This window comes from Pyrus communis, chromosome 14, assembly GCF_963583255.1.
Source record: "Pyrus communis chromosome 14, drPyrComm1.1, whole genome shotgun sequence".
NCBI classification, from domain to species: Eukaryota; Viridiplantae; Streptophyta; class Magnoliopsida; order Rosales; family Rosaceae; genus Pyrus; species Pyrus communis.
This window is the reverse complement of record NC_084816.1, coordinates 498156-511568: the sequence shown is the minus strand read 5'-3', so window position 1 is coordinate 511568 and position 13413 is coordinate 498156. Positions and strand designations below refer to the sequence as shown.

At 38.1% G+C, this 13413-nt stretch overlaps 3 protein-coding genes across 4 annotated transcripts; 1 reads left to right on the top strand and 2 right to left on the bottom strand.

The window, feature by feature from the left end:
• Nucleotides 1-316: 316 nt before the first annotated feature.
• LOC137714772 (glucan endo-1,3-beta-glucosidase 4-like) lies at nucleotides 317-4428 on the bottom strand. Of its 2 annotated transcripts, XM_068453912.1 has the most exons (6): nucleotides 4384-4428; nucleotides 4000-4031; nucleotides 3289-3406; nucleotides 1449-2696; nucleotides 891-918; nucleotides 317-807 (listed from the first exon to the last, which is right to left on the bottom strand). In XM_068453912.1, exons 3-6 carry the CDS (start codon nucleotides 3353-3355, stop codon nucleotides 666-668), a joined length of 1485 nt encoding a protein of 494 aa, XP_068310013.1. In that variant the 5' UTR covers nucleotides 3356-3406; nucleotides 4000-4031; nucleotides 4384-4428; the 3' UTR covers nucleotides 317-665. The 2 variants fall into 2 exon arrangements, with proteins under 2 accessions (XP_068310013.1, XP_068310014.1); XM_068453913.1 differs by lacking the exon at nucleotides 4384-4428 and having other exon boundaries at nucleotides 4000-4247.
• A 690-nt stretch (nucleotides 4429-5118) lies between these two features.
• LOC137715443 (serine/arginine-rich SC35-like splicing factor SCL30A) lies at nucleotides 5119-8801 on the bottom strand. Its single transcript, XM_068454778.1, has 6 exons — nucleotides 8659-8801; nucleotides 8031-8212; nucleotides 7780-7857; nucleotides 6524-6688; nucleotides 5923-6060; nucleotides 5119-5567 (listed from the first exon to the last, which is right to left on the bottom strand). The coding sequence occupies exons 2-6, from the start codon at nucleotides 8189-8191 to the stop codon at nucleotides 5345-5347; spliced, it is 765 nt and encodes a 254-aa protein (XP_068310879.1). The 5' UTR covers nucleotides 8192-8212; nucleotides 8659-8801; the 3' UTR covers nucleotides 5119-5344.
• Nucleotides 8802-9289: 488 nt separating this feature from the next.
• Nucleotides 9290-12042, top strand: LOC137716394 (transcription initiation factor TFIID subunit 7-like). Its single transcript, XM_068455840.1, has 6 exons — nucleotides 9290-9408; nucleotides 9545-9658; nucleotides 10720-10853; nucleotides 10942-11061; nucleotides 11171-11242; nucleotides 11673-12042. The coding sequence occupies exons 1-6, from the start codon at nucleotides 9315-9317 to the stop codon at nucleotides 11832-11834; spliced, it is 696 nt and encodes a 231-aa protein (XP_068311941.1). The 5' UTR covers nucleotides 9290-9314; the 3' UTR covers nucleotides 11835-12042.
• Nucleotides 12043-13413: the final 1371 nt, after the last annotated feature.

Below are 13413 nucleotides of genomic sequence, written 5' to 3'. Positions count from 1 at the left end.
AACGAGTCATACAAGAAATTGTCATGCCTAATTTCTAAATTTGGCAAACGATATCTCATCGGATTCTTTTAAGGGGCGACTAAATGACGACATGACACATTACCAAGTTACTATAACCCGATAATGATCCGACTAGTTAACAAGTTTGACTCGAAACTCATTATTTTCGTGTAGGATCAACTTGTTTACACCCATATTTGGTTGCGGAGTAAGATATTATGAGCTCTTTCTAAATGATCCGGACAACATTATTTTTTCCGATGATTTGGGGAGATACATAAATTAAGAAACATGTTAAATTCATGCACAGATAAAATTCGATACGATGAAAGTACATTGGAAGGTAGAATTACTTTTCCATTGACAAGGTACAAATTAAGTTCTAGTTAAGTTGGTCCGAAAAAATCAAGGTCTATCCACTACTTCATCAGAAATGCCCGCAAAGCGCAAAACGAACTACACAAAACTCCCCGGAATTTGCACAGGTGAAGGAGACGGTCTCAGAAGTTGGAAACACAAGCAAAATTGATGAAACAACGTACGGACATTCCACTGTGTCACCAAGCTTGTGCTGCCGTACGCTTCCCGAGTCTTCAATCATTTTGCTATCTCGAATTTGGTTCTATAACTACGCTACATGGTAAAAAACTGGACGGAACCTCAAGTCAAAGCAAAAACAGTAAAAGAAATGCAGCCGGCATGAGATATTGAAGATTGGAAACTTGTAGATTCGAACTCCAGCCTCCAACAGGGCTTGAAGGTGCAATTGACGCTGGTGTAAGTCCCGTAAATGTGCTTGAATTAGAACTGTCACAATAGGGCAAGTTTAGAGCCAAACTCATAATTTATTGTACAAGTTCTATAGTTATAAATCTGAAAAAGATGCTCACCTTCCGGAAAATTTACACGCGCCATAGCCTGTAAACGAATGCCGACCAAAACGAATATTAGGAGGAAAAAGAGAGAATAAATGGAAGGAATATGCTTAACTTGAGAGGTAGTAGAATGGGCAAAGTAGCCATAAAAAGAAACAAAATACTTCAAAGGTTGACAGGCAGACATCAATAGTCAATATTACAATCAGAAACATGTAGCCATTTTTCATGCAACGGTAGCGCCGATTTAAAAACCACACCTTAAAAACTAGTTAAAGCAGCATTTACTAGAAGCTTACTTTTCTCGGAAAGGTTATGCAACCAACTAAACTATTGTTTTGTTTAACCGGAAAACCAATATAAGAAGCACGAGGTTCTTTGCAACAAAACAAGAAACAAAAAACCCTCCTAATGATTGTCGACATTGTAATTAGGGCTGTTTCCAGCTGATATAACACCGCAGATTAATGAAAGGCAATTGAAAACTTGTCTTCAAAACTATCACAAAAATAGTGCTTCCTGAATCCAAACATACTCAATATCAAGGGATAACAAGATGTGACAGAAACTTACTTGGATCAACAGTAGTTGTCATGGCAGTGCCATCAAAGTCACATGTTCCGCCAGCACTTTGCATCTTTTGGTAATAGTCATTAAAAGCATATGAAGCATGATTTACAATAGTATCGGGGAGATAACACCGCTGCCCTTTTTGAATGGGAGTGCAGTTAGCCCCGCCTTGCCCACAAGCCCAGTTTAAGCCATCCTGCAACTTATCTGGATCTGCATCAGCTTTTGCCACACAGAAAACCCCTGAAGAATTCCCAGTAATTTGATTGGAATCATTCAAACTTAAAGGATATACAGCAGACCCATTCGTATAGAACACACCCCAGTTTTTCTCTGACACTGGCCCTGGCCTCTGATCTTCGTTGAACAACTCGTAAATGTACGTGTTGATGGGCAACTTTGGCTGGCTGGGTGGACCCGAACCATTTAACACTCGTCGAATCAAATTATTAGTGTAGGTCTGAGCATTTCCCGTGTTGGCATCAGGCTCTTTGGATCCGCCAAACCATGGCCAGCCAGTCTCGGTGACAACAACAGAGATCCCAGAGAAATTGAAATCCTCTATAGAATAATAGGTGGCGTCCACCATAGCATCAAACATGCTATTATAGTGGAAAAGAGTGTTCGGGTCAACAATCTGCTTGACCGGGGGAATGGGTCGGAAAAGAGCATAATCAAGCGGAAAAATTCCGTCCCCACTGGTGTAACCATAATAAGGATAGGCATTTAGCATGTAATAGGAATTAGTGTTTTTAATAAACTGAAGGATACGGTAAATGGTAGGTCCCCATGAGTAATTAAATGTGGCAGTGGACGGGGGGAAAGGCTTTGGGATTATATCCATGGATTGTGGAGTCGAAACTTTGATCTGAAAATTTAGGTTTGACGCAACTAAGGCTTTATGAAGGTAATTCATAGCAGAAACCAAAACTGGCGCAGCATTAGGGATTGTGGTAATGACCTCACTGCCAACAGCAATGGCGGTAATATTGGTTGAAGGCAAATAAGCTGCCACATTTTTGTTAATCCAGGCAGCTGCTACTGATGCAGACTCTCCAATCCCTAGGACTTCCTCATTTGTAACACCTACCATTACTTCAATTCCGCTGTTTGAAAGGGCTTTCAGCATGTGAGCATCAGCATTGTAGAGGCGCACATGTGTAATTTGATGGGCTTTAAGGAGTGCAACCGTATCTGTCTCAGATGGAAGGTCCGAAACATCAGTCCCAATGTTTATCCCTATGAATGAACCTATAAATTTGAAATTGTGATTTCAGTAACTTGTTAGAATGGTAACAGTACAACAACGAACATAGGCATCTCAAAATTCCAAATTGTGCGCTTCAGTTAAAGTAAAACATTAAAGTATAAAAAATCCTGAAAATATATAGAGAATCTAGATATCAAGTGAACATACTCCAAAAGTTCCCCCAAGACCACATATACCTACAACGGCAAAGCCTCAAGAACAAGGCGGGGCTGGCAACATATTGCCATATCGGATAAGGTAAAGGGAAAACGATATTTTTTGCAAGTACAAGTGAAATACTTAAAACTATGTAGATGTATGCTTTCCAATTATAACGAGGGGCCATATATTTGTTTCTTATTATACTCACTTATCATAAGCCGAGATAAGGATGTAGTTTAGAAAGCAAATCAACAGTGTTGATACGGAGCTTAAAAGTAGTAACATAAACATGATGCAGGCAATGGAATATTGAAGAAATTGGTAAAACCAAGACCTCAGGACAAGGATTTCAGGCAGAATGGAGCTCGAAGTCATACTATCAAAAATAGAAAAACGGAATCAACAGAAAACAGAACAAGGTTACAATGTTACCTAGTACATTGGTGAACATGCCAACTAGGAGGAAAATCATGCCTCCAATCCATTTTCCACGCATCATTTGTACCAACCACACTTCAATTTGGACCTCCAATGCCCTGCAGTTCCTAAACTGAAAGAAACGAACCGTACACAAAATGCGATGAGATCGTGATTAACAAAACCAAAGTTCAGCAACAGCTTTGAGTATTATCAATGGCATTCGTAATATAATGTGCACTGCCAAATAATATACAACATGAAAAGGGGATGCAAATGTGAATAACAAAAAGAGTACGAGAGATCGCATACGTAAACACAACTCGCAACCACACAGGCTCATCGCAAGTGAATTTAATTATCAAGAACCAAACATTCCGATTTAGACATGATATACTCTTATTCTCAACAGCTGACAGACAAACAAAAGCAACAATTCTTCGTTTCCTCCAACAATTTCTTTCACTTCCTCCACCTATCATTTTCGATACGAAATCTGAACTAAAACTTGTGATCTCAAGCTCCCAGCTTGAGCAAACTAAGTAGTACATAAAATTGCGCAAGCTTCGATTTTTCGCACGAACCCGGCACAGGAAAACGCATAGCCAGAGAACCCAGATGTAGAAAACCAGAAAAAAAAAAAAAAAAAAGCCAGTGCAGAAGCAAATCGACCACAAACAACACAACCAAGAACAACCCAGAAGCTGAAAATTAGAGAAAAATTACCAGAAAAGCAGTACGCGATTCCACTTGCCCAACTGAAAACAGACGCAAAGTTTACTTCCAACGATTCAAACAAAAAACCCAGATAAGAAACAGTAAAGCACATAAGAAACTGAAGTGCCTAGAACCAAGCAAGAATCCAAGAAAGGTTCTTCATTTGTTTAAAGCTCAAAAAAAGTAACTTGCTCAAACGTGGAAGCCAGATGAGCACTTCACAAACAATAAAACCTTTACTACAATTTACATCCCAGGAAAATAAAAAAGAAGAAATTTCTGACAAAAGTTGCCCCCACCATCCAATCATTTTAATATTATTCAGTAACAAATAAAATATATATATATATAATATAAAAAAAATAATGGGAAGAGGAAGGTTGTAGATTGAACCTGTAAATGCAAAGTGGAGGAGCTACTGAGACTGAGAGTGTGAACCCAACTGAAGCCAGGTATTCGAAACTCCGCTTGCTTTGTTTCTTCATTGCTTGTCATTTTCTGCCTTGTCTTTCTTTTCTATTTTTATTTTATTTTTTTCACACAAGAAATTTCATTGACCGGAGTCATTGGGATTATCGCTACTTTTCCTTGTTAATTTATTTAATTATGTCGGTGATTTTATTAGGTTTTCCCTCCAAAAGCCAATTTTCTCAGGTTGAAAGAAAGAAAAAGGTGATGAAAAGTCATGGGATAAGCCGCGTGAAGACGAACGGTTTTGTACTTCTTAACTCTTAAATCGGATTTAACGCCTTTTATCATAATGGTAGAAAGATGTTGAGCTATTGTATGATAAGTTCAAATTTCGTTAATAACTAATTTAATATCTATTCGAGAGGAAAAAAAAAATCTTAAATCGAAATTCAGTTGTGTAACCCAACTTAAATTATCGATTTGCGAAAAAACAAAAAGAATACGATTTTAGAAAAAAAGTTGAAAATACACTCGCATCGGATAAGGAAAGACTGGCAAAAATATTACGCCAAGCCCGGATGGGAAAAGAGAAGACTCTTTAACTATCCCGGTTGTACGTCTCTCCCTCCCAAGCAAAGCGAGTATCGCCGGTTCTTCGGAGAGATGCACTGGAGATGGGCTCTCATTAGAGACGAAGACTCAGCAACACCAAGTTAATGGAACAAAATCGCAAGAGATGATAAGAAAGTTTAGAAATTCTGTCATAATACAAGCCATTCAAACAAAAGCATAAACCTACATATCTTAATCCGAAAAACGACCAAAGTCTCCTCATCAAACGGTAGCATCAACATCGGACTGACCAAAATACTAAACGAAATCCAACAGATGGTGTAACAAGTCACTTTCCGCTAGCTTAAGAGAGCAATTATCTTTCTAGGTTTCATGGACTAGGAGATCTGTCTCCATTTGGTTCCCTTGGGTAATCTTCATTGATAGGGCTTCGGCTTCTTCTTATGCTCCGCCTTGGACTATGGCTTCTGCTTCTGCTCTGGCTTGGACCCCTAACTGGGCTCTGACTACGGCTCCTTGAGCCCTCATATGGTGGAGGAGATCGAGAAAACGACTTCTCTCTGCTGTACCTTCTCTCTTGGGGTGAGACAGATCTAGAAAACAGAAGCAGGAAGCACACATTAGAACAAATAGCAGGAAGCACTAGACAGAAGCATCTAAGTTCATACGCTTAATGTGGAAGGGACTCGTATACAACAGGTCTACCATATTCCATCAGAAACCCAAAACCCAAAATATATGAGGAATCAATACCGGTAGGAATAATTCCGTCAGAAACCCAAAACCCAAAATATATATTTATCCCCTATATTCTAATGCATCTTATTTGGACCCTGGGAATGATAAACAGCAGATTGCATACATTAGTAATTAGTTTCCATAACCAAAACCAACAAGAAATGGCTTTACCGGAAAGAGGACACAGCAGAGAAGAAACAGAACTACTACCTGGAATAATCCCTTCGTTTTGGAGGAGAATAATAATCACGGCTGTGAGACCGAGATCTTGCACGGCGTGGAGGTGGAGAGCGTGAATAGCGAGGAGGAGACCGTCTTCGATCACGATATCGACTAGTAGTCCGGGAGCTAAGAGAAAAGATTTAAAAAGTTAGACTGATGGTGCAACTCAGAAGCAGAAAAAGTATCATACCAGTTTCTCAATTACACATTATTAATTATCATCTCAACTCAATTCACCTTGCACAATGTGTGAAGGCAAACTAGATAGCAGACCCGTTAAAATTACTAGAATGACTAATTCATATATATACACATAATACGTATATTCTAATGCAAGAACTCAACCATTTAAATATGGGCATTTTTTACACTTCCTAAATTGATATACACAGATTGGCAATCCTTTGGTTTTTTCTTGTTGAATGACTTAGTATATGTTAAAATACATCAACTAGGAATATACAAGTGATTTCTTTGTTCTTTTAAACAAGTTCACAACCACATGAAATAGACATCCAGAAGATATATTATTCGAATTAAGCATCAACTTCACAAGCGATACGAAAAAAAGCAAGAGGCAGCTTTTTACCTTGGACGCTCCCTATGCCTCATATCAGATGGCTTCTTCCTGTTCTCCTCTGCAAATACAACAGTTATCTCCCGACCAAGAAGAAGCTGACCATCCATTTGATATTTAGCCTCTTCAGCATCGGAAGGGTCAACAAACTGGACAAAACCAAAACCACGAGGCTCCCTGCGAAAATAGATGGAAAGAGAAGAAAAACAATAATCACAAAGGAGCTACACTGAAAAGCAAAATTATGCAAATACTTAACAGACCCAAAATCTTTCCTAATAAATTTGTCGAAATAACCACCAAAAAATATGGATGGTCACTATAAAGAAGCAAGCACTTGGCTGCTGACCTTGCAAGATTCAGTTTTAAGATGACTTGAAATTCTTCAAGACTTGGAACATCTTCACAATGTACTCAAATCCAACTTCCTTCAAATCTTCACTACCACTAACATCATCTTCAAACTCTAATTACTTGATTCTTGTCTTCAAAACTTTAATTTCACTGTTAAACCTCACAAACTTTAATTAACACACCCAACCAATCGTAACAATAAGAAAAGATCACGTAAAATAAGCCCCCTTCTTAAGGACAGTATCTAGAAAAAGCAGAGCAGGTCTCCAAAGTATTCCAATATTAAAATGATTCCTTAATAAATAATTAAAATAGCATTGAACATATTGCCATGAATAATTGTTTTTGAAAGCTCTGCTTTTTTTTTTGTCCTTTTTTTTTTTTTTTTTTTTTTTTTTGGTAAAGAAAAGTTTAGGGGAAGATTGGTTACTCACACCACCAACACCAAGGCATACCCACAACCTGGAGCCTGAAGGACTTACGTGTGACACCTAACTGCCAGCTGCCATCAGTATGGATTTACGTAGGACTTTACAAAGCGCGCAACCTTACCAACTGAGCCAACCCTCGTTGGTTTAAAAGCTCTGGTTTTCATTAAAATAAAATGTGGGCACAGAAGCACGCTAAAACACATTGTAGCAATTTCATAACAAGAGAAGTTCAACCATAGAGATTCCATCTACAAGAAAGCTTATATCTAAAACTTAATTTAAATTTGCTACACCAGTGTTGCAAAAGCTTGCAAAATCATGCCATAGTTTCAGAAATCACGGAAAATAAGCAAGCAGAAAACTATAAAATTTCTACTCATAAGGTAAAATATACGTACACAAAATGAATACTTAAACATATAAAGAAAAACAAAATTATTATTTCATCAAGATATTCAACTAACGTTACTCTAATATGCTCACCCAGTATAGTAATCCTTTGGCAGGTAGATGTCCTTAAGCACGCCAAACTGCCCAAATGGCCTGCGGAGATCTTCTGGCCTGTGATAAAACACATGAAAAACAACAGCTCATTAATTCATAAATTCAAAATACCATGCCTTCTTGTACTTTCCCCCTTAAAACAGCCATCACACTCCCTTACACAAAATTTGCAATGCAAATCGAATGTTTCAAATAAAAAAGAGATTCCATGTGTGTTAACCACAACAAACCTGCAATCATGGCGAAGGTTGCGAACTAGAAGGCTTGTAGGAAGATCTCTACTGCTACCACGACCACCGCTATAGCGACCCCTGGGGCTAGGACTTCGTTGTCCCCTCCTACCATATCCTCCCCTCGGTGGTGGTGATGGACTGTAACTCCTTCCCCTCATTATAGAACTGTCAGCAGCCTCCTGACCAATTTCAAAAATTCATTAGAAACTTCAAAAGCAGAATATTACGACATCACAAAAACTATCTATAAGTACCCACTTAATCCAACAATCAAGAACCAAAATTTCAAGCAAAAACATTCGAGCCCGGCTCAAGTTCTTCGCAATAAAGCAAAATTACTACGTAAAAACAAGAACAACAAATCCATGGAAAAAAAAGCCCCCAAATTTATTTTGTTTTTACAACAACCTTTTACATGGATCTTTTTTTTCAAACACTAGAATAATAAGTGAAATTGGCTACATTAATCAGGAATTATAACCATACATTTGGGAGAAAATTTACCAATTTGAAAAAATTCCTTGCGAATACATAAACCCTAACAGGCATAAACTCCCGAGCTCCGAACTCTAACCCTAACAATGTGCAAACATATTGAGAGAGAGAGAGAGAGAGAGAATGAGACCTGAAGGGGGAGAATCGGAGAGGATGGATTGAGGTTGAGGAACTGGAAGTCGACGGCGGTAGCTTGCTTTTGTTTTGGCTCTGTAAACGCCCAGACACAGCGTCGATAGAGAGATGAATATCCGTAGGAGTTTATATAAAAGTGTCCTTTGTTTAGGGTTACCCGTTTTCTTATGACCCAATTTCATTTTTCTTTTTCTTTTTTATTTTTATTTTTTTGAAGGGAAGCTAGCCACGGATATCTACTATTTTTGAAAGCCGAAAAGATTCACTGTAGCATTCCAGCCTCTCCTGTCACAAATCTGGCTTTCTAACTAACAGCGGATTTCGAATCCAAAATCTTTAATTTTTAATTTTAAATAAGACTCGTTATCCACTCTTTACAACTGGACTACCAACTCATGATTCGTATTACCTTATTTTCGAAAATACCCTTCTCAAATGCTTTGTTTGGATATCTACTATTTTTGAAAGCCGAAAAGATTCACTGTAGCATTCCAGCCTCTCCTGTCACAAATCTGGCTTTCTAACTAACAGCGGATTTCGAATCCAAAATCTTTAATTTTTAATTTTAAATAAGATTCGTTATCCACTCTTTACAACTGGACTACCAACTCGTGATTCATATTACCTTATTTTCGAAAATACCCTTCTCAAATGCTTTGTTTGATTTTCCTCTCTCTCTCATCCTTATTGGTCACACGAGCAGAGCAGTCCAATTTCTCTCCTTCTGACATTGATCTTCTCTCAGGTAATCTCTCCGGCAACGAATTTAGTTTACAATTAGGACCGAAATTCTGAATTCATTGTACATTTGCTTGGCATCTAGGGTTTATTCTCCCTTTTTGCGCTCGTATTCAGGCTGATATGGTGCCGTTTTGTCGCAGTGATGGAGGAGCAGTTCGTGCTCAGAGTCCCACCTTCTGTTGCAGAGCGACTGGACCGCCTTCTGGGCGAAAACGCTTCTACCGACGACAAGTCGTTGGATTTGTCATTCGGAGGTCAGAAAGAAACCTCCTTTTGCTGGATTGAATTGCGTTTTAAGTATTTATTAATTGTAAATTAATCTGTTGTATTGAAAGCGTTTTGCTAATGAGGACCAATTGGGAACGTAATTATCAGTGTTTAAGGATTAATATGTTTGTTATTAAGTAGCTTCATTTGTGATGGTTGGAATTTGCTGATATTGCTTATGCATGGGAGTGATTGGTTCAAACTTGGATTGTCTTTTTTCTTTTTTCTTTTCTTTTTTTTTTGTTTGGGGGGGTGGGGGTTGGGGGGCGGGGTGAGGAAGTGATTTGAAAGAAATAATGGCCTGTTATGGGACTGCTTTTGTGAGAAGCACTTTTGCTCACAAACGCTTATATTATAAACATGTCAAGATTTTTATGGGAATTCCGAGTGCTTGGAAAAGCACTTGCTTCCCCAGAAAGTGGTTCTACAACGCGCAAGCACTTCTAAGTTAGGAAGTGCTTTTAGCTCTTTTGGGAGCAGTCCCGGTCAGGCCCTAGTTTTGGCAAAAAGTATACTTTGTCGGTTTGAAGCTTCTTTTGTTATGTTGCAGTTGTGATGGTGGCATTTTACAGCCATTTGGTATGTGTGATATTGATGTTATGCATTGTCTTGTGGTATATGAGTCTTGGTTGTGATTTGTGTGATGCCTGGTTGTGTTAACCTTTTCCTTAAACTCGTGAACTTTTAGTATAATGCAGATGCATGACAGGTATCGTGCACCTTTTTGGGTTTAGTGTCGAGCAGATATGTGAGATTTGTTCAAAGGTTTTCGCAGATATAGTACTTTGGCATGTGTGGAAAATCATATTCCACATTCAGGACTGCCCATATTTAATTTTAATGTTTTGCCTACTTATGCCTGTAGCTCCTTTTTTTAAAATCAATTTCTCGATCAACTCTCATTTCTAGTATGTTTTATGGACATGGCACAACTAGCCAACTAGTGATGGACAAGTAACAACGATGAATTTCTAGCATAGTTGTTTAATACTATGTTTTTTCCCTGTTTCACCAAATGTCGCACTTTTAAACTTGAAATATCATGCAGAGGATGGCAGGACTGGCACATTTGTTATTGGCAATGACCATTTCCCTGCATCACTGTTTGATCTTCCTTGTGTTGTGGAGTCGTTCAAAACATATGATGATAGTGTGTTGATTAAGACAGCAGATATTGGTCAGGTGTGTCTCGTATATCAATATTGAAGCAGTTAAATAGATCAGTGCTTAATTTCGAAGGGATTTATTCGAACATTTGTGGTTTTAACAGATGATTATGGTTAGAGACCCGAATGACCCAGCTCCAGAAACAGTGGAGTACAGGCATGGCCTCACCCCTCCGACGAGGGATGCTCGAAAGCGAAGATTTCGCAGGGAACCTGATCTAAATGTATCATTAGCCTCTTTACTTGGATTTTTTTTTTTTCAGCTTTATCTTATTGCGATATTCTTTCATATCTGGATGCTTTTACGGATTGCAATTTTCTTGCATTTTACAGCCTGAGCTTGTCCGGCGTGTTGAGGAAGATCTATTGAATATTAGTACAAGCGGACCAGCTGATAATATTGATATCCTCACATATTATGTTTCATTACTTTCTTGTTATCATTTTGTGCAAAAGGCAATATGAATTCTTCTGTTAAGTGAGAAATAGGATCCCCGCTACTATTGGTTCTAGTCTCAAGCCTAATTGAGTGCCATTTTCTGATGTTTGAGGCTACTTAAATTACTGACATGCGTTTTACTGCTCTGTTGGACATGTTTCCTTTTTTTTGACGATATTTCTTTTAAAGTTCTCATGTTTCTTAGGTTACAAATTTGATATTGTTATGTCAAACCACGTGACACGTTTGGATTATCAATGGAGAAATTTACTTTCCAATTGAATGATGAATTCGACCTTGTTGCCTTGTTGTGACACACTAGATTAGTAGATTTGTATTAGATGTGCAGAGTCTGCATGGTCTGTTTTGCTTATCCTTAATTAAGTAGGCTCACATGTTGAAGCAGCTGAGCAAGAAAAGGATGGAGACGGAAATGCTCGTAATGCAAGTAAAAAGACTGTTGAAGAACCTGTGTCACAACCTGATGTTCCAGAGGCAGCTACAAATGCTGGGGATCCCGATAGAAGTGACTCTGATGAATCCGAAGATTCAATTTGACCCAACTCCTCCTGCGGATATGTTTTTCCCTTTAAGTCTGCTTGATGCGGTTGCTGAAGACATACCCGAGTTTACAGGGATGTTTATCATAGTGGTTTTGTCACTTGGAAAATCTTAAAGAAGAAATACTTGTCCTCAACTTTGTATTTAACAAGTCTGTTAATAGATTTTGCGCCTTATTTGAATACAATTGATACTCGTACTCTAAACTACACTGAGGGAACAGGGAGACTCGATCTAGTAACCATCAAGATAATCCATCACTTTCTGTTTTTGTTTTTATTACGCACAAACTTTATAAGTTTTGTTAGATTCACTCTTAAGAAATCAATTATAAGAAAAAAAATGAAACAAAAACAGGAGAAACATCTGTGTTCCAGCTGCATTTTAGGGCTGGCCATAAACAGGAGAAACATCTGTGTTCCAGCTGCATTTTAGGGCTGGCCCAAATGGCCAGCCTTGTGCTGTTCATGTTGGGACGACATTGATAAATTTAAAAGGGTTCATTGGCCGGCCCCATGCAATAATTTCTCCTGGATGTGAACATTTGTTTATGCAAAGAGGTGTGTGGATTTACTTCTCGTATACCCTTTGTTAATTTCTGTCCGTTGATCTTCTTCAATTCATCATATTCGACGGCCGAAAATTAGAAGGGTGTGTGAAAAGTAAAAAATGGTGCGTGGATATCACACCCCTATGCAAATAGTAATTACATCTGCACATTCAAAACCCTAATTCATGTCACCAAACAAAAGTAGAAAACTTTGCGCATTACATGTATTAATGACTCAGTAACCGTAAGAAACAGTGTCCTGGGAAAACTGAACAAATTTTATAAAAAAATAATTCCCATGCATGAGCCATGAGGAGGGATTGCAGAGCCAGCTTATACTCTGAGCAACTTGCCGGAAAATCATCCAGCTTGTCTTGAAGACTTGAACATAGTTATCATTATTTCTATGTGATCCATAAGCAGGCTCCTAGTTATTAGCTACTTAAACAAAAATAATTTACTTTCTTTTCAACGGCAGATCTGATTTTCCGTAGGTACTTCAACATGAAACCTCGAATTCCCTTGCAGAAACAGATCACTGGTCATTAATTCCTAAAGACCTTTTTCTTGACATATCTCAATCACGTGAGAGTGTATAAGCTTAAAGCTAGTAAGAAAGTACATATATAATTAATCTAGAACGCCACCGCATAACACAAATCATTCGGTTAAGATCGTGATAGATGTATGTTCCTGCTGCCATGCATGCACATAAGTGTTGAAGACTGCAAAAAATCTCAAGTCGGGAAACTGTGACGAAGTGAATTACAATATATCTACAACGAATATATATAGTTTTACTCCTAATTACATTGATTTCTTTTATGATCGAACCATACTTCTTGTGCTAACATATAGGTAGATGTGCAAGTTGTAGATAATATCGTCGTGATTAATTTGTGCTTTTTAATTTTTGACACAAACACTAATGCAGATAATTATATAAGGATTTTTGTCTCAAATGGTCTGTGAAATTGATCTAACTCCTCATTCTGATCCCTCAATTTCAAAATCGATCAATATCAT

Bases quoted from the DNA above. Each gene is read 5' to 3' on its own strand.
- LOC137714772 (XM_068453912.1), bottom strand. From the start codon at position 3,355: ATGATGCGTGGAAAATGGATTGGAGGCATGATTTTCCTCCTAGTTGGC. The intron at 2,697-3,288 runs GTAACATTGTAA...TCAAATTTATAG, and splicing joins CATGTTCACCAATGTACTAG to GTTCATTCATAGGGATAAAC. The intron at 808-890 runs GTGAGCATCTTT...CTATTGTGACAG, and splicing joins GCGTGTAAATTTTCCGGAAG to TTCTAATTCAAGCACATTTA.
- LOC137715443 (XM_068454778.1), bottom strand. From the start codon at position 8,191: ATGAGGGGAAGGAGTTACAGTCCATCACCACCACCGAGGGGAGGATAT. The intron at 6,061-6,523 runs GTAAAAAGCTGC...CTTTTCTCTTAG, and splicing joins AGGCATAGGGAGCGTCCAAG to CTCCCGGACTACTAGTCGAT. The intron at 5,568-5,922 runs GTAGTAGTTCTG...TCTGTTTTCTAG, and splicing joins AAACGAAGGGATTATTCCAG to ATCTGTCTCACCCCAAGAGA.
- LOC137716394 (XM_068455840.1), top strand. From the start codon at position 9,315: ATGCTTTGTTTGATTTTCCTCTCTCTCTCATCCTTATTGGTCACACGA. The intron at 9,409-9,544 runs GTAATCTCTCCG...GTTTTGTCGCAG, and splicing joins TGACATTGATCTTCTCTCAG to TGATGGAGGAGCAGTTCGTG. The intron at 9,659-10,719 runs GTCAGAAAGAAA...AATATCATGCAG, and splicing joins GTTGGATTTGTCATTCGGAG to AGGATGGCAGGACTGGCACA.